The sequence below is a fragment of the Erpetoichthys calabaricus genome, chromosome 4 (genome assembly GCF_900747795.2).
Source record: "Erpetoichthys calabaricus chromosome 4, fErpCal1.3, whole genome shotgun sequence".
NCBI classification, from domain to species: Eukaryota; Metazoa; Chordata; class Cladistia; order Polypteriformes; family Polypteridae; genus Erpetoichthys; species Erpetoichthys calabaricus.
Window position 1 is genome coordinate 313,513,059 of NC_041397.2, and position 19,733 is coordinate 313,532,791.

General features: G+C 41.5%; 1 protein-coding gene and 1 long non-coding RNA gene across 4 annotated transcripts in view; one reads left to right on the forward strand and one right to left on the reverse strand.

The window, feature by feature from the left end:
• Window positions 1-12,077, forward strand: part of LOC127527381 (uncharacterized) — a 102,451-nt gene extending 90,374 nt beyond the window's left edge. Inside the window, exon 2 of the long non-coding RNA XR_007934676.1 lies at window positions 11,923-12,077. This is a non-coding gene — a long non-coding RNA (uncharacterized LOC127527381). The remainder of the gene's footprint in view (window positions 1-11,922) is intronic.
• The window catches only part of LOC114669699 (V-set domain-containing T-cell activation inhibitor 1-like), a 35,685-nt gene that overhangs the window by 8,979 nt on the left and 6,973 nt on the right, over window positions 1-19,733 (reverse strand). For all 3 annotated transcript variants that reach the window (XM_028825888.2, XM_028825887.2, XM_028825886.2), the window contains exons 2-4: window positions 15,611-15,673; window positions 11,871-12,209; window positions 702-803 (exon numbers count right to left, since the gene is read on the reverse strand). In XM_028825888.2, coding sequence (XP_028681721.1) covers window positions 702-803; window positions 11,871-12,209; window positions 15,611-15,665 — 496 coding nt within the window. In that variant the 5' untranslated portion in view covers window positions 15,666-15,673. The remainder of the gene's footprint in view (window positions 1-701; window positions 804-11,870; window positions 12,210-15,610; window positions 15,674-19,733) is intronic.

Consider the following 19,733-nt stretch of genomic DNA (forward strand, 5'->3'; position numbering starts at 1 on the left):
AACACTCACCTGGAAGGACCGCAACTTGCGATGACAGGAGGTAAAACAAAGTTGCATGAAAACAGCCAGAGATGGTGAACAGGTGCTGTCAGCAGCCACAACACACAGCAACAGACATTTTACATTGATTGATGTGTGAAACATGTGCTTTGTGTGCTTTTCAGAAAAGTGAGTTTTTTGGAAAAAATATTCAACCCTCAAAGAGTTAAAGAGGGGTTTCGGAGGAGCGACCGCATCTCCTTGTGGTGCGTTCAGCCCTCCTCCTCACAACAACGTGTAGCACTGGCATTGGGTGGTCAGGGGCGAGCAAAGTGCAGATCACGCGGCATGGTACCAGAAACAAGCCAGCAGTTGATCAAGCAAAGAGAAGGTAAAAAAAAGGAATATGTTTCCCATTGTATCACTGTTTAACAGGCGTTTCAGAGGAGCGGCCGCGTCTCCTTGGGGTGCATTCATCCCCCCTCTTCACAATGGCACGTAGCCATTACTACTTAAATTATTACTTAAAAATAACAAAAACAATGATAAAACAGGAAATATACTGTACATAAATCCAGGCTGTAACACAACAGTATAAGGCATGCATGCAGAAAATAACACATGAGATTCAGACATTATGATTAAAGATACTCAACAGCTGGAAAGACAAGAGTAAGAGGACGATAATAAATAATAAGGATAATAAGGATATCACCACTCACCTTTGATATGCTTTTTTCTAAGGTGCTTGAAAACAAAGAGGCATACACACAAGATTGCGAAGAAGACACACGGGTTCTCAACAATGCTGGGTAGGAAGGAGTCTGCAATTAAAAAGTAGAAAATCACTTCTAGTAATGAAACATTTCACTTCAGCCCTAGCCTTCTCATTTGTGGAAATAAGTAACAGTCATCGTGAACTTGAAGTGGGGCAACAGAAAATGTCAATTGTGTTTGTTCAATGTTTGTAAGTGTTGTGTTTTATATATATATATATATACCCGAAGAAGAGTTTCCCCTCTGCATCTATAAGGACGTCACCAATTACAGCACTTGACCTTCTTTGGAGGTGGGGGCTTCCTGTTAGTTCCGGGTTGCACATACTAAAAGATGGGACCTCGCATTTCAGGAAGAGGGAGAAGAGAACCGAAAGCATAAAAAAAACAAGATCTGTCATAACAAACGCTGCTATTATTTCATCAAAAAGAACAACAGATTGTCACTTTTCATCCAGTGACACATGGCAGTGAGGTGTTCTGGACTTTCCTCATCCACTACCCATAGCTGTCGGACTGCTATCTGGACTCGCCGGTGAGACTATTTTGGATCATATTTCGAAACAAACTCATTTGAATGGTGTTTTGTCAATGTCAATTTAATTATATAGCACATTTAAAACAACATAGTAATGCTGTGGCCAAAGTGCTTTACAATAATAGAATAAAAGAAAAACAAAACAAATTAACGTAAAACAGAAATAGAAATAAAATATATGAATATAAAATAAAACACATAATAAACAGAAGTAATGTTATATACATAAAAAATAGAAGTAATGTTATATAATCACAAAGAGGAAACCATCAGTATTACTAAAGGTCATGGAATGCAAGTGAATAGAAATGAGTCTTTGAACAGTTCAATTGTAGACGACTCCTTTATGTGATGAAGTAACGAGTTCCAAAGGCGAGGCGCAGCAGCTGCAAAAGCCCTGTCCCCCTTAGTTTTACACTTGGTACGAAGGACAACCAGAGACAGCTGACCAGAAGATCTAAGCACTCTATATGGCTGGTGTAAAACACACAGTTCAGATAAATAGGCAGGAGCAAACCCATGTAAAGATTTAAAAACTAGCAGCAAGATTTTAAAATCAATTCGAAAACTGACAGGTAGCCAGTGTAAATCTTTATATATAATCTTCATTTGGATCTTGATCTTTGTTTGTCCGCGAATTCATGTGGTGTTCTGCTGTGTTCAGTAGAGGGCAGTAGTGATGGAGGAGGAGAGGAAGTGAGGGGGAGGATCGTTGGATGAGGTTGGAGTGTGGTGATTAAAGAGGATTGAACTAAAGGAGACTACGTGCTGTTTGTACTGGCTGAATACACAACACCTTGGTTGTTACTTTTGTTTACAAACACTGTCGACACCACTCTTTGTGTTTAGATCTGGCGTCGACACCACTCTTTGTGTTTAGATCTGGCGTCGACACCTGCTTCGTTGTCGAGACTGTGGTTTTTTGTGTTTCTATCGACCGTCGTTGGCAGCACTTCGTCCAAATCGAATGTTCACCCACTTCTTGGAGTCGGCAGTCACAGTATATAAGTTGGACACACTTCCGTGGTTTTCCATCAATCGGCGTTTGGAGTTCAAGAAAGAAGCATTGGTTCTTCCTTACTCTTTGGATTGCCACACAGCAACCTGCGAGATTGGAGAAAGGTTGAGAAGAGATCATGAGAGGAAACGACAGCGTCATGAAAACGAGACGGACTGTGAACGGAGAGAAGCGGAAATGCTCCTCTACCACCATATAATTACTGTTAGGACAGTGATTCTGAGTAGGCCGTTCCTATCGAATCAATGTCCAAGGGTTTTGTTTTGTAATTTTGTTTCCCTTATAAAAAATCATAATGCTGTGCGACAAAGGGCCCAATTCACGACTGGCAGCCGCGTTTAAACAGGGAGCCCTTCACAGACAACTTTAACACGCGCAACGTAGTTGGGCGCACATGGCTAGTAAGCTAATATCGGAGAAACAGAGTCAGACTTTCTTGCCCCAACCTGAAAGCGAGCTGCAGCATTTTGGACCAACTGTAACCTGTGTGTCAGGGATTTATTAATCCCAGAATACAGCGAGTTGCAGTAATCAAGGCGAGAAAAAATAAACGCATGAGTAGCTATCTCAAGATCCCTAGAAGATAAAAAAGGCTTTATCTTACCTAATAGACAAAGTTGGAAAAAGCAACTCTTGACTACAGAATTTACTTGTTTCTCAAAAGAGAGGTTACTATAAAAGGTAACACCAAGATTGCGGACTTGAGGTTTGGAAAAGACAGAGAATGAGCCGAGAAGACCAAGACCAATTTGGGCTTTAGCTGATGGACCCACTATAAGCACCTCCGTTTTATTTTGATTTAGATCAAGAAAATTATTAGCCATCCAGGATCTTAGTTCAGACAGACAGTTGTGGAGTTGATTTGTTGTAGAGTTGCAGACAGGAATATAAACCTGAATATCATCAGCATAGCAGTGAAAAGAAATATTAAATTTCCTAAAAATCGCTCCAATAGGCTGAAGGTATATAGAGAATATGATAGGACCCAAAATAGATCCCTGAGGAACACCACATTTAAGAGGAGCAGTAGAAGAAGAAGATGAATTAAAAGTCACTGAAAAGTGTCTACCAGTTAAATATGGCCTGAACCAGTTAACAGCAGCCCCTTTAAGCCCAACAAGATGTTCAAGCTGCAACAGCAATGTCTCCTGGTCAATAGTGTCAAAAGCAGCAGACCGGTCAAGGAGGACAAGGACTGTTGCATCACCCAAGTCAGTAATAAGAGAGATGTCGTTGAACACTTTCAGGAGTGCCGTTTCAACACTATGATAACGCCTAAAGCCAGATTGGTAGATCTCAAATAAATTATTGGAGTTAAGGTGATCAACCAATTGATTATAAATAATTCTTTTTAAAATTTTGGCCAGAAATAGCACTTGGGAAATTGGACGAAAATTGGCTAAAACTCCAGGATCTAATTCTGCCTTTTTTAGACAGGGTCGGACTGCAGCATGTTTAAAAAATGAGGGCACAACTTCCGAACTAATAGAATCATTGATGATGGCTAGTAAGGGTGGGCCCAACACATCAAAGGCTTCCACTAGGAGACGTGGTGGTACAATATCCAGAGGATTGGGGGCTGGTTTAAGGGTGTCAATAGTTCTTTTTAGCTGTGAGAGTGAGACTAGATCAAAGGATTCTAAGACAATGCCATGATTAACAGTAGAAAGTTCATAGCCCATCTGAACAATGCCACGGCGGATAGTATCGATTTTGCTGACAAAGAATGACAGAAACTGGTCACATGAATGAACAATGCTATTTGATCCCATCACAGAGTGGGGGTGAATGGCTGCATTAATTGAATTAAATAAGACCCTAGGATTCATTGAATGACGGGATACTAAATCGGCAAAGAAATTTTGTTTCTTTCTCTTAACTTCGGCCTGGAAATTGAAAAGAGAAGTCCTAAAAATCTGTTTAGAGACAACCAGTCCATCTTTTTTCCAATGCCGTTCAGCAGTTCGACAGGCGTGGCGCAGTGATCGTGTATTTTCATTTAGCCAGGGAGCAGGTCTTCCCTTTATTACTGTGTATCTTGGGCGGAGCAATTGAGTCTAAAATCGTTTTACAAGAGGAATTAAATTTTACGACAGAATCATCGATACCATTATTTTGGTCATGCACATAAAGACTAGAGAAAATGGTTTTAAAATCAGATATAATAGAAGAACTTAAAAAGCGCGAGCAGCGTGGGGGACAGCTATTACTTGGGACATCAACAGTAATATTCAGATCCATCATTATAGAAAAATGATCAGTAAAAGAAACATCACATAAATCAATATTATTCACTGAAATATCACGAGTAAGAACGAGATCGAGGGTGTGACCGAGAGAGTGGGTTGGTGTATTAATATGCTGTATAAAATCAAATGAGTTCAAAAGTGATAAAAAGTCATTGACCAAAGGTTTCGATTGACAACAAACGTGAATGTTGAAATCACCAACAATAAAAACTTTATCATGAGAGAGGGTGATATCAGCCAAGAGATCAGAGAATTCAGAGATGAAAGTATCATTAATTACAGGAGGTCTATAAACCACGGCAAACAGCAAAGAAGGGGAGCTGCACACTTCAAAAAGTTGGAGTTCAAAGCTGCTAAACAGACCCCTTGTAAGGCTCCGACACAAGAACATACTTTTAAAAATAGTGGCAATGCCCCCACCACGACGAGTCAGGCAAGGAGAGTTTAAAAATGAATAACCTGGTGGTGTCAAGTCAGTAAAACAAGAAGAGTCACCATTTAAAATCCAAGTCTCATTGATGAAGAAGAAATCCAGATTATTTGAGGTAATAAAGTCTTGCAGAATAAAAGTTTTATTAGACACTGATCTCACGTTCAAGAGAGCAGCCTTGATAGATGTAGAAGAGCTCGTTGCAGGATGAGCACGGGTGAGTGTGCGAAGATTAGCAGTGTTTACTGCTCGATTGCAGGCTGAGGAAAAGTGATGCTGCCTTGAAATGGAGAAATTAAATCCGGTGTCCAGCGCCCATGAACCAGTGATGGAGTCCTGAGCAGGAGAAAATGGGTCATAGACGACTCGCAAGCATCGGGAATCAAAGCTCTGGGACTTGAGTCGGCGTTGTTTAACAGCAATTCCGGCTCTATTCCCATGACGGCGGCGGGTGCGCTTGCGTCTCCGAGGAGCATTCAATTCACTGATACAGATGAACACCGGTGTCCAGGTGAAGAAGTCAGGAGATGAATGAAACAAAGGTGGAGGTTCACAAAAAATCCAACCCGGAGATAATAATAATAATAATAATTAATTACATTTATATAGCGCTTTTCTCAATACTCAAAGCGCTATCCACACAGGGAGGAACCGGGAAGCGAACCCACAATCTTCCACAGTCTCCTTACTGCAAAGCAGCAGCACTACCACTGCGCCACCTGTGAGGACGAGATGAAAATTGAGAGGAAAGCAAGCCAGAAAATATGTTTAGTAAAGATTCACGATCGTAGGACAGTGGCAGTTGGGATAAACTAAAACATAAAAACAAAGTTAAAACATAGACTAGAGAGACGAGCAGACGGCCAGCCACACCAGTCGGCGCCATCTTTTGTCATATGTTTTGCTGTCATTTCATCATTTAGGACTTTGATGGCTTTCATTCATTTCTCAATCTCTGCAGTTACCATGTTCTCACATTGGACACTGTGTGTGTATGGATGATTGGATTTTGTTTTGTAATTTACTGTAAATATGTTTCATAGTTAAGACAAGGGAAGTTGGGTCTATTTTGTGTTTTTTTTCCTGCCACTATAAATATTCGCATCTGCATAGGGATTGGGGAATACAGGCTATGTGTTTTATATTTCATCCTCTTCTAAAATATTAATTTTACTCCTACTGAACATTTATCGTTGACTATTTTATCTGTTTTTGTCCATCAACTGGGGAGCATGAGTGGAGGGTGACTAAGAAACCGAAGGGTAAGTACGGTTTGGTGTAGCCATGTCCAAAGTTCACTCCAGCACAGCTAGAGTATGTAACTTGCTGCTATCCCAGCATAAGCGCATTTGTTATAAACGTATTTGTAACTAGCTAGAGTAGTCGGCATTGCTCACGTGTAAGTAAACAGGGGACAGACTGGCTGTCTTTTGGAAATTCAACAAGGCTAAATGAAACTTACAAAATGACATACTCTTAGATAAAAAGCTGTAATTCTGCACAACAATGAAATTAGTCAAGAAGAAAACGTTCAATATTGTCTTTAAGGATGCCTTAGTTTGATGCCAATATTTGGAGGAAAGTGCTTTCCATACTACCATTGAGCTCGTTCTTTATACGAGGGGGAGTCAAGCTAAAGTTAGAAAATATTGTAGGATTTATTAGAAAAAGGAACGAACCTTAACAAAACTGATCAGGTTTTCTCAATGCACTTGCGTCACCTGCCCGGATTTCAGCAGAATCAAAGGTTTTATGTCGTCCTCGCCACCATTTGTGACCCCGAGTTATTGTCGAACACTACATGCCGAGGGCTACTCCAGTCACTAGTGCAAGTTCCTGTGACTTGCTGGAGACCAATATGAAGTCTGCTATTCGATCCAAGCGGCAGGAACTGCTGTCTCAAGGAGTCCTATTGCTGCAAGACAATGACACAAACCGCTAAGAACACCAAGGCTTGTCTGGAGAAAGTGAACTTGAAGGTATTGCCACATCCACCTTATTCACCAGATTTGGCACCGTGTGATTTCCACTTTTTTGGACTGCTAAAAAGAAGATGTGGGTGGTCGTCAATTCAAGATGGATGACAATGTGAAGAAAGTGGTGCACGAGTGGTTGTGAGGACAAGACAAAACCTTTCATTCTGCAGGAATCCTGGCCCGGCAAGTACACTGAGAAGGGTGGAGACGACATTGAGAAAGGACACTGTCAGTTTTGTGAAGGTTCATTCCATTTTCTGATAAATCCCCTTTTCTAACTTCAGCTTGACTCTCCCTTGTATTTAAATAGCTCTGTAATGAGGCGGCACGATATACCACAAGGATATAAGGACAGGAGGAAGTTGTTATACCTCAACAAAATCATCAAATATAGCATAAACTTGTAGCTCCGATAACACTCAAAAATAACAGAGCTAAAAGTAAACAGAGCGTATTTACTGTATTATACATATTAAATAAAACTGCAGTGGGATTCTGCTAAAAAAAAAAAAAAGTAGTACGCTGTAAATCTGAGGATATGTTTGAAATACACATCCTCAGACTTAAAACTGTACAGTTGTAATTTGAACACAAAGTTTTGATGCAAATAAAATGCCTAGAACAAGTCGATATGACAGCCCTTACTAGAAGCATGTATTTCATTAGATTAGATTAATTTCCACTACATGAATTTTGAAAAAACATTAAGCGCGACATGGAAGATAGATATGGATTTTCATTATTTATATCATTTTGTAATAGCAGCAGCCACTATGGAAAAAAAAATATTTTATTCATGTATTAGCATAAATAAATATAGAAAGATGTATAAGCATTAACCTTAAGTATACAGTGCATCCGGAAAGTATACCCAGCGCATCACTTTTTCCATATTTTGTTACGTTACAGCCTTATTCCAAAATGGATTAAATTCATTTTTTTCCTCAGAATTCTGCACACAACACCCCATAATGACAACGTGAAAAAAGTTTACTTGAAATTTTTGCAAATTTATTAAAAATAAAACAATTGAGAAAGCACATGTACATAAGTATTCACAGCCTTTGCCATGAAGCTCCAAATTGAGCTCAGGTGCCTCCTGTTTCCCCTGATCATCCTTGAGATGTTTCTGCAGCTTCATTGGAGTCCACCTTGTGGTAAATTCAGTTGGTTGGACATGATTTGCAAAGGCACACACCTGTCTATAGAAGGTCCCACAGTTGACAGTTCATGTCAGAGCACAAACCAAGCATGAAGTCAGAGGAATTGTCTGTAGACCTCCAAGACAGGATTGTCTCGAGGAACAAATCTGGGGAAGGTTACAGAAATATTTCTGCCGCTTTGAAGGTCCCAATGAGCACAGTGGCCTTCATCATCCGTAAGTGGAAGAAGTTCAAAACCACCAGGACTCTTCCTAGAGCTGGCTGGCCATCTAAACTGAGTGATCAGGGGAGAAGGGCCTTAGTCAGGGAGGTGACCAAGAACCTGATGGTCACTCTATCAGAGCTCCAGAGGTCCTCTGTGGAGAGAGGAGAACCTTCCAGAAGGACAACCATCTCTGCAGCAATCCATCAATCAGGCCTGTATGGTAGAGTGGCCAGACGGAAGCCACTCCTTAGTAAAAGGCACATGGCAGCCCGTCTGGAGTTTGCCAAAAGGCACCTGAAGGACTCTCAGACCATGAGAAAGAAAATTCTCTGGTCTGATGAGACAAAGATTGAACTCTTTGGTGTGAATGCCAGGCGTCACCTTTGGAGGAAACCAGACACCGCTCATCACCAGGCCAATACCATCCCTACAGTGAAGCATGGTGGTGGCAGCATCATGCTGTGGGGATGTTTTTCGGCGGCAGGGACTGGGAGACTAGTCAGGATAAAGAGAAAGATGACTGCAGCAATGTAGAGAGACATCCTGGATGAAAACCTGCTCCAGAGCGCTCTTGACCTCAGACTGGGGCGACGGTTCATCTTTCAGCAGGACAACGACCCTAAGCACACAGCCAAGATATCAAAGGAGTGGCTTCAGGACAACTCTGTGAATGTCCTTGAGTGGCCCAGCCAGAGCCCAGACTTGAATCCGATTGAACATCTCTGGAGAGATCTTAAAATGGCTGTGCACCGACGCTTCCCATCCAACCTGATGGAGCTTGAGAGGTGCTGCAAAGAGGAATGGGCGAAACTGGCCAAGGATAGGTGTGCCAAGCTTGTGGCATCATATTCAACAAGACTTGAGGCTGGAATTGCTGCAAAGGTGCATCGACAAAGTATTGAGCAAAGGCTGTGAATACTTATGGACATGGGATTTCTCAGTTTTTTTATTTTTAATAAATCTGCAAAAATCTTATGCAAACTTTTTTCACGTTGTCATTATGGGGTGTTGTGTGCAGAATTCTGAGGAAAAAAATGAATTTAATTCATTTTGGAATAAGGCTGTAACATAACAAAATGTGGAAAAAGCTTTATTTGGCCTAATTGGGTTGAGTCCGTGTTATTGTTTATTGCAATAAAACTATATACTGTGTTTGCCTATCCTCTGACTCCTTGAGCCTTCATTTCAGGTGAAGACCTTTTGGTGCGTCTTTTGCTCCGACGATTTGGCTTCTACAGCACTGAACATTTTGCAGTGGCAACCCACTACTAAATTTTCTATTTACATGACACAGGGTGTGTATTCTGAACAATGAAATTCTTATTAGGGTGTCTCCTTCGGAAATACTTGACAATAGAATGATACCAACAAAAGACACATACGCACAAATCTGTATCAATAGCATGCAATAGTGTTTTTTGTGTATTAGTGAAGAATTTCAATCTACTTTACCAATTGTCTAATGTTCCATGTTTGTTATATATTGAATTAAACGAAGCAACACAACACTGTAACTAAGGGACCACCTTAGCACCAAATCTCAGCCCCATCACTGAAGCATTAGTTCTACACTTTGTTAAGATCTTGGCCTGTTAGAAAACGTTATTTTTCTTTAGTTACACTATCCTCCATAATGTTTGATTTCCCCCTCTGCTCCACAGTTTAAAATTACAAAAACAAAAGTGCACAATGCAGACTTTCATTTAAGGGGATTGGCAGACATTTCAGTCACACAACCCTTTTTTTACATGGCCTCCCATTTCAGGTCCCCATAATATTTGGAACAAAGCAATGGCAGGGCTATTAATGCTGTCATATTTCGGACTTGGTCGCACACCTCATGCATGCAATGACTGCTTGAAGTCTGCAATTCATAGACATCAGCAGGTGCTGAGGGTCTTCTCTGGTGATGTTCTGCCAAGCCTCTAATGCAGTCATCTTCAGCTCCTGCTTGTTTTAGTGGGCTTGTCCATTTGAGTTTTTTCTTCAGCATATGGAAGGCCTACTCAACTAAATTTAAATCAGGTGACTGGCTTGGACATTCAAGAATGTTCCACTTTTTTACCTTTGAAAAACTCCTGTATCGCCTCAGAAATATGTTTGGATCATTAACTTGTAATTTGTTGTAGGATGAAGAGCTGTCCGTTGAGTTTTGGGATATTTGCTGGAACCTGAGCAGATCAGATGTTTCTACACACCTCAGTATCCATTGTGCGACTGCCATCAGCAGTTCCATCATCCATGAAGAGAAGTGTGCCAGGACCTGTGGCAGCCATACTTGCCTAAGTCATAATACCCACAGCACCATGTTTGACATGTAAGGTGGTCTGCTGTGGATCTTGAGCAGTTCCTTTTCATCTCCCCACTTTGCTTTTGCCATCACTCTGATACAGCAGGTTCCTCTTTGTCTTGTCTGTCCACAAGACTTTTTCCCAGAATTCTGCCGGCTCTTTTAAGTACCTTCTCAAAAATTGTAATCTAGCCATCCTGTTTTTGCAACTAGCTAGTGGTCTCCATCTTGCAGTGTGGCCTCTGTATTTGTTTTCTTCTGCTGATAGTCGTCTCTGACACACACACACATCTGCCTCCGGAAGACTGTTTCTGATCTGTCGGACAGGCGTTTGGGGCCTTTTCTATACTGTAATGAGGATTCTTCTGTCATAATAATAATAATAATAATAATAATACATTTTATTTATATAGCACCTTTTCCAACCAGTCCCGATTACTGAGCTTACCAGTGCGTTCTTTCTTCTTATTGATATTCCTGACAGTTGATTTAGGCCATCCTAAGGTTTTACCGAGTATAATGAATCCCTTCCCTATCCCACTGACTATGCTCCTCAAGGACAACAAGTTAATATCACAATTTGATCTGATGATATTTATGTCTCTGGTATTTCATTACACTATATTATCATGTGGACATTGTAGTCCACATTGTTTTCAAGTGAGAGGGACAAAACTTTAAAGGTAATCATGGTATCATAGAGTGCTGACAAAGTAAGAATTCCACTGTAATCTGTACATGTGACAATAATGACCCTATAAACTTACACTCATTACAATCCTCCCCATCCATCCATCCATCCATCCATCCATCCATCCATCCATCCATCCTCTTCCGCTTATCTGAGGTCGGGTCGCGGGGGCAGCAGCTTGAACAGTGATACCCAGACTTCCCTCTCCCCAGCCACTTCTTCTAGCTCTTCCGGGAGAATCCCGAGGCATTCCCAGGCCAGCCAGGAGACATAGTTCCTCCAGCATGTCCTGGGTCTTCCCCGGGGCCGCCTCCCGGTTGGACATGCCCGGAACACCTCACCAGGGAGGCGTCCAGGAGGCATCCTGATCAGATGCCCGAGCCACCTCATCTGACTCCTCTCGATGCGGAGGAGCAGCGGCTCTACTCTGAGCCCCTTCCGGATGACTGAGCTTCTCACCCTATCTTTAAGGGAGAGCCCAGACACCATGCAGAGGAAACTCTTTTCAGCCGCTTGTATTCGCACAATCCTCCCCAATCCACCTTAATCTCCTACCTTGGACGTCCAGTTGAATGCTCTGTGTTGACCTCAGCGTGTTGCCAATCAGGTTGCATGTGTAATTTCCTGTGTCATCAACTGTAACATCCTGAAGCAGGAGGGATGCATTGCCCATAGACAACTGGGATGGAAAAATGTGGGTTCTTCCTCTGAACTGGTGTGAAGTTAAATCAGAAAGATCTTCTCCATCGATAGTGTAGTGAACCACTGAAAAGTCGCGAAGCCACCTCACAGCTAAGTAGCCGTCCACAGATTCTGTCTGCGGCTTGAAGAAGCAACCGAGCAAAACATCTTCACCAGGAGAGGCTGTGATTATGGTCACATCTGAAACAGACCCTAAAAGACAACACACTTCACTTGAGCCAAGTTCATTAGTGTTTGAAAACATGATAAGCCCCCATAACAATGTATAAAAAAGGCAAGCAATAGATATATGAATTATACAAACCATTACAAAAGATTGTGGTTTGTTGACATAAATGCAGAAATAAATTCAAAATTAAAAAAAAAAAAACTTTAAATGGTTTTAGTGCATAAGAGTTGCCCACCCCTTAGCCGAAACCCCTTTGATAAATAATCCAATTTAGATTTGTCCCTGTCAGCTTACAGTTTTACTCCAACTTTTCTTTGCAGAACAATTCAAGCTCAGTCAAACCACAAGGAGATTTCCCATACAGTGCACCATCTTTAGGGCAGCCAATAGATTTCCAGATAGGTTTGTGGTCCGGACTTTACTGGATGTTAACAATCCCATGACTGAGTTTGTGGTGTATTGTTGTTGTGTAGTTCTTATCTATCTTTCTGGCAGAGGGAAGCCTGTTTTGTGTCAAATTATCTTGATAGATGGAGCAGTTTATTACCCACTCTGATCAGAAATCCCAGTGCTATGGAAGATAAGCAGTCCCATAGCCTAGTACTGATAGACAGTAGATTTTGATTCTTTTGAGTGATAAGCTGCGTTCTCTTTGTAGCAAAAAATGAATGACAATGAAAATTCTGATGGGGTCTTAAAAAATATGGGAGAGCAAAGTTGTTAGAGAGGGAGGAGCATGGGGGGGGGAGAGAGAGAGAGAGAGAGAGAGAGAGAGAAAACATGCTATCAAAAGGGGTGGAGCCAGAGAAAGACCAAGTGTGTGTGTGTGAGAGAGAGAGATGCTGTCAAAAGGGGTGGAGCCTAAGTTACAATGACAGACAGCAAGGGCAGAGAGACACAGAGAGAGAGAGAGAGAGAGATGTGTTGCTAAAAGGGGTGGAGACTTGGAGCCTGAGGTAGAGCAAGTGAGAGAGAGGGAGAGAGAGTCTGTCAGAAGGGGTGGAGCCTGACAGAGAGTGAGAGATGCTGTAATTGTGTGTATGTGTGATTGTGAGAGTGTGTAAGTGAGAGTAGAGGTCTTCATGTTGCATAATCCGTATTTCAAATGTCCAGTTTATCTTCACAATATAGCAAACACATGTATTTTGATGAAAATATTGTTGAATAAACCATTTCTGGAAAATCCTCTTGTGAACAGCTGGATGAATAGATAGATAGATAGATAGATAGATAGATAGATAGATAGATAGATAGATAGATAGATAGATAGATAGATAGATAGATAGATAGATAGATAGATAGATAGATAGATAGATAGATAGATAGATAGATAGATAGATAGATTTGTTTTTTCTGTCCCCCCTGGCCATCGGACCTTACTCTTTTTCTATGTTAATTAATGTTGTCTTATTTTAATTTCTTATTTTGTCTTTTATTTTTATTTCATTTTCTTCATTATGTAAAGCACTTTGAGCTACTTTTTTGTATAAAAATGTGCTATGTAAATAAATGTTGTTGTTGTTGTCTTATGTTCTATTTTAATTTTTTACAACAGCAGTTTATGAAACTGCACCGATGACCTTCTGCTTAGTGACGAATCTGCACAAATATGAGGCAGACTTTCCAATTCATTATGTTTTTAGTCACTTTTCTTTTCTGAATGTATTCTATTTTCTAATTATACTTGATCACACTCTGCAATATTGATATGAGGTGACATGTCAGTGGGTAGCATCAGTTCAAAAGTTTGTTCACACAAACTGAGTGGGCTCCCCAGCCCTTCAAGAGAGTTTTTTTGGATTTTGTGATCATACAACTGGGTATCTGAAATGTGGATTATGTGAATAAAAAGAATTGAGATTTTTTTCATGGACATTTTGATATTGTTTCCTTATTGTTTGGCCCCATTGAAGACTATTGTGTCATCATTTTTTTTAATCTATGTTTTCCATAACAGGATACGGTTAAACATTTTTCTTGACCATCACAACACTCCACCCATCCATCCATCCATTTTCCAACCCGTTGAATCCGAACACAGGGTCACGGGGGTCTGCTGGAGCCAATCCCAGCCAACACAGGGCACAAGGCAGGGAACCAATCCCGGGCAGGGTGCCAACCCACCGCAGGACACACACAAACACACTCACACACCAAGCACACACTAGGGCCAATTTAGAATCGCCAATCCACCTAATCTGCATGTCTTTGGACTGTGGAAGGAAACCGGAGCGCCCGGAGGAAACCCACGCAGACATGGGGAGAACATGCAAACTCCACGCAGGGAGAACCCGGGAAGCAAACTCAGGTCCCCAGGTCTCCTAACTGCGAGGCAGCAGCGCAACCACTGCACCACCATCACTACAAACATCTGTTTAAGTAACAGATAAAAAAAAATCATTATTGGTTGGGGAGCTCACCACCTTGTAGCGGGTGCCACATGTGCTATTATTCCATTGGCAGTTTGCTGCTCCTTAGGGTGCATTCCAGGGAAACTGGACACTGTAAATACACCTTTAAGGGGGAGGTCGTAACACGGACAGGACAGTTAGTGCTGAAGACTTTAAAACCGTAAAAGAAGGGGAGAGAGAGAGAGAGAGACATCTTGTAGTGGAGCAAAGGGAAGCGAAGAGGTAGCGCCAAGAAATACACTTGCTGGAAAAAGTTTTTTTTGTTCACTCAGCGACACAAGGGAGACGCGTCTCTGAAGACGGACTCTTTTCTTTCTTTGGTTTCGCTGACGATTCTTTGGACCGGTAGGATTGAACTTTTTCTTATCGGCTCGATGGCTGGCGTATTCCGGTAGGCTTTCTCTTTGCCATAAACAGTAAAGACAGTTAACCTATTTGGACAAACTGGTTGCTCCTAATCATGAACATCACGCTGCTAAACCGGGACAGGTGGTTTTGATTACTATGTTATGTACTTGTTTGTTTGTTTTTCTTGGCTATATGTAAAATACATACAGTATGTGTAATTGTTTTCGTCTTCTTTATTTGGTTTATTGCTTGTAGTTTAATGCTGAGCTGGGACATGGGGGTGAGGGGTCAAATAAAAGGACGAGCGTTGGTCACGTTGCCCCGATACATTTTCGATATTGAACTGTTTTGCTCCAGCAGTTTTCTAATTGTGCGGTAACCAGGGGTTTAGTTGTTCTCCTGGGGCAGTGGTACAACCTTATTGATAAAGAAATTAAAGAGGATTCAATCAACCAGTCCAGTGCCAGTAACACTTCTATGGAAACAAAGAATAAATACTTATTCTGATACCTCAATTTATTCTGAGGCCTGGCAGGCCAAGGTTAGCCCATGCATAAGTCCCATTATGGCTATAAGAGCAAGCCACATTACACCAACAGAGATCCCTCTAGTGTGGTTAAAATTCGTCAAGTAGCCTAAAAATATGCATTTCAAAATAGTCTTACCTTCTGAAGGTTCAGAGATGAAAATGAAGAGCACGTCAAGAAGCCGAAACAACATGTCTGCAACTAAACAAGAGAATGGAAATGTAATCAACTGCATTAGGGATTTTCAAGTCATGGTCACATGAACATACAAGAATGACTAACAAGGCACAAAACAAAAACTCCCACAAAACCACCACTAGATCTACCAGAAACGCAAGGCTTCTCCTCTCTCCATAAACAAACAAAAAAAAAAAAAACAATCAGGACATCTGACATAGTCCTTCCAACAGGAAGGCATTGCATTGAATTGAACCAAATTGAATTTTCTATCCTACTTATCCAGCTTTATGGCCTTGAGGAGCTAAAACCTGTAAGAGTATGGCAAACTCCACATAGGGAATGCCTAATATCTGACTATGAGACTCTGGAACTGAGCAGAAGCAGTTCAAACAAGTGTGCTCACAAATAATAATCCATCCATCTTCTTATCCTGAGCTGAATCGCATGAAAGTTGGAGCCTATCCTAGGAAGCACTGGCCGGCAAGGCAGGAAAATCCCTTGGATGGGACACCAGTCCATCGCAGGGTGAACACACCACACACAAACAGTAGGGGCCAATTTACTATTAACAATCCACCTGACCTGCATGTGTTTGGACAATGGGAGGAAACCAAAACACCAGAAGTAAACCAAGGCAAACATTGGGAGAACATGTGTGTGTTTACCTAGAATAGACTGGTGCCCTGTCCAGGGATTGTTCTTGCCGTTAGATAGATTATTGCTGGGATTGCCTCCGGATCCCCAGGAACCCTGCTCAGGATAAAGAGATTTAGATGATGGATGGATGGATGGAGTTTTAGCTTGTGTACTTTCAAAAAAATGTGGCCAATTTTGTTTCAGCCCTCTGACCAGCAATTCAGCAACTGTGGTGAGGCATTGCAAAGACACAAAAGCTTGTCAGATGCACTTTAACATCACCAGGTCCAGTTGAAGCAAAGCCTGATCAGGTCATCAGTGAAGGGTGCTGAGGTCACAGTAAGACAAAAGCCACACTAGGCCAGTTTCCAGTATGGACCATAATTCCCCAGTTGTCACTAAATGGAAGAGGGAGGACCACTGGCATGCTGCAGACAGGAGCGTCAAGCACCAGTTTTGTTAGACACTATGGATTAAGTTGTTTCACTGTCTCAAGGTTTTAGTAGACAGATGAAAGGTCACCCTTAATCGACTACACCAAATCAGGACCAACACATCAGACAGGTCCAACTTGTCTCAGATCTGATGTCAGTACTGCCACTGAAACTGCCAACAGACACAGTGTGATGGGACAGCGATTGGCTTTAGAGCAAGGAAGGACCTGTTGGAGGACCTCTGCTTGAACCTTCTAAATGTTACGTGTTGTCTTTTAGGAAAAATCTATAACATCAAGATAAAACTAAAACTAATTAAGAATTAAGAACAATAGGTGAAAAATTATTTTTAACAAAAATAATAAATAAACAAGAAATTAACTTAAGGTACGGCAATAACCTTGCGTGAGCCACAACGTATTGATGGTGGAAATTTTAATCCAACAATAAGTGTTACATTTCTTTATTTCATCACTACTTGCACTACATTGTATAAATGTTTATTTCAGGGCTGAATAAAGTCCTTTAATTATCTTATATCTATAGCTATCATTGGTTTCACATTGTCATGATTAGGTTCGTGGGATTTTATTTTGTAAATTCTAACGTCTTGACTGCTAGTTTCAGGTCCTTCTGTCACCTCCAGTTTGAGAGCCGTCATTAGTGCTCCATCCCGTGTTTCTAGGGGCGTGGCTTCAAGGCTCTTGTAATGGGATAAAAGGTCAGCTGAGGGCTCCTTTAGTTATCCGATCTGTGGATATAACGACCTACAAAATAATCCTTGCTTTTAGGCTTCTTGTGAGTTTCATTCAGTTTGACCCCTTTGCCTGTTTCCTCAACTTTACTTCTTGTCTATCATTAGGAATTGGTAACTAGAGTTATTTTTATTTTTTTGGTTTAATTCTTTAAATGTTTCTACCAGTTAGATCAACAAAAAAATCATCTGGCCATTCCTCAGCAGGATATACATATATTGTGATGTAAGATTTTGCATATAACTTGATAAATATTTACAAATATTTATTTGTAAATTAGGCAAAGCAATGTAATTTAGTGTTACATTAGTGAGAAGTATTCACGTTTGACCCCCCCTTTAGTAATGGGTCTCTGAATTTTATGACAGAGATGGAGGGCAGATGTGCCTTAAACTAGATTGGCAAGTATTTCTCTGCTAAAGTCTTTCAACCCCCGCAAGGAAGCCAGGTTACCTTAACATATGGTTTGGGGGGTGGCAGGTGTTAAGATGTTCTATTTCCCCATTGGTCTGAGGTATTGGCTTGTCTCAGAGGCCTTTAAGTACTATGACGCCCTATTGGCTCTAGGGGTTGGACAGCACATCTATAAATTTACTTGCTCAACCTCACACTGTCTCTCTTATTAACCTCTGATCATGAAGAAGCATATCTCTCTTACCAAACTGATGAAGACCATCACACCATGAACTGAAGAAGACAACACAATGGAGAGCACAACTCGGCAGCCATATTGAGGCAGGCAATGCAGCCTGTTCTGAAGAAAGTTGAATGATACCTTAACTAGAGACATTTTTAAATAACTAACAAGTCTGTGTGCCACCTGAAACTACACATCACCATTTAATCAGGTTGTATGGTAGCCAATATTCAAATTTACTTTGCATATTGTTATTATTTATGAATAATACCAAAAATACATTGTTTTATGTGCAACTTAACTCCTGCTTGTATTTTAGTACACCTAATTGCCTGAGGTTATAGATATGCAGTTCGCATACCAGGAGAAGGTGGGAGCGGAGGATGCCATCATCTATATGCTACATCGATCCCTCTCCCACTTGGACAGAGGCAGTGGTGCTGTAAGAATTATGTTTCTAGACTTCTCTAGCACCTTCAACACCATCCAACCTCTGCTCCTTAGGGACAAGCTGATAGAGATGGGAGTAGATTCATACCTGGTGGCATGGATCGTGGACTATCTTAAAGACAGACCTCAGTATGTGCGTCTTGGGAACTGCACGTCTGACATTGTGGTCAGCAGCACAGGAGCGCCGCAGGGGACTGTACTTTCTCCGGTCCTGTTCAGCCTATATACATTGGACTTCCAATACAACTCGGAGTCCTGCCACATGCAAAAGTTCACTGACGACACTGCTATCGTGGGCTGCATCAGGAGTGGGCAGGAGGAGGAGTATAGGAACCTAATCAAGGACTTTGTTAAATGGTGCGACTCAAACCACCTACACCTGAACACCAGCAAAACCAAGGAGCTGGTGGTGGATTTTAGGAGGCCTAGGCCCCTTATGGACCCCGTGATCATCAGAGGTGACTGTGTGCAGAGGGTGCAGACCTATAAATACCTGGGAGTGCAGCTGGATGATAAATTGGACTGGACTGCCATTACTGATTCTCTGTGCAAGAGAGGACAGAGCCGACTATACTTCCTTAGAAGGCTGGCATCCTTCAACATCTGCAATAAGATGCTGCACATGTTCTATCAGACGGTTGTGGCGAGCGCCCTCTTCTACGCCGTGGTGTGCTGGGGAGGCAGCATGAAGAAGAAGGACGCCACACGCCTGGACAAACTGGTGAGGAAGACAGGCTCTATTTATTGCATGGAGCTGGACAGTTTGACATCTGTGGCAGAGCGATGGGTGCTGAGCAGGCTCCTGTCAATTATGGAGAATCCACTGCATCCACTAAATAGTATCATCTCCAGACAGAGGAGCAGCTTCAGTGACAGACTGCTGTCACCGTCCTGCTCCACTGACAGACTGAGGAGATCGTTCCTGCCCCACACTATGCGACTCTTCAGTTCCACCCGGGAGGGTAAACGTTAACATTATACAAAGTTATTGTCTTTTTTAACCTGCATTTTTATTATTCTTTAATTTAATATTGTTTTTGTATCAGTATGCTGCTGCTGGAGTATGTGAATTTCCACTTGGGATTAATAAAGTATCTGTCTATCTATCTATCTATATAGAAGGGAAGGTTGGTGAGAAGTTATATACTATAACACCTTATAAACAGTAG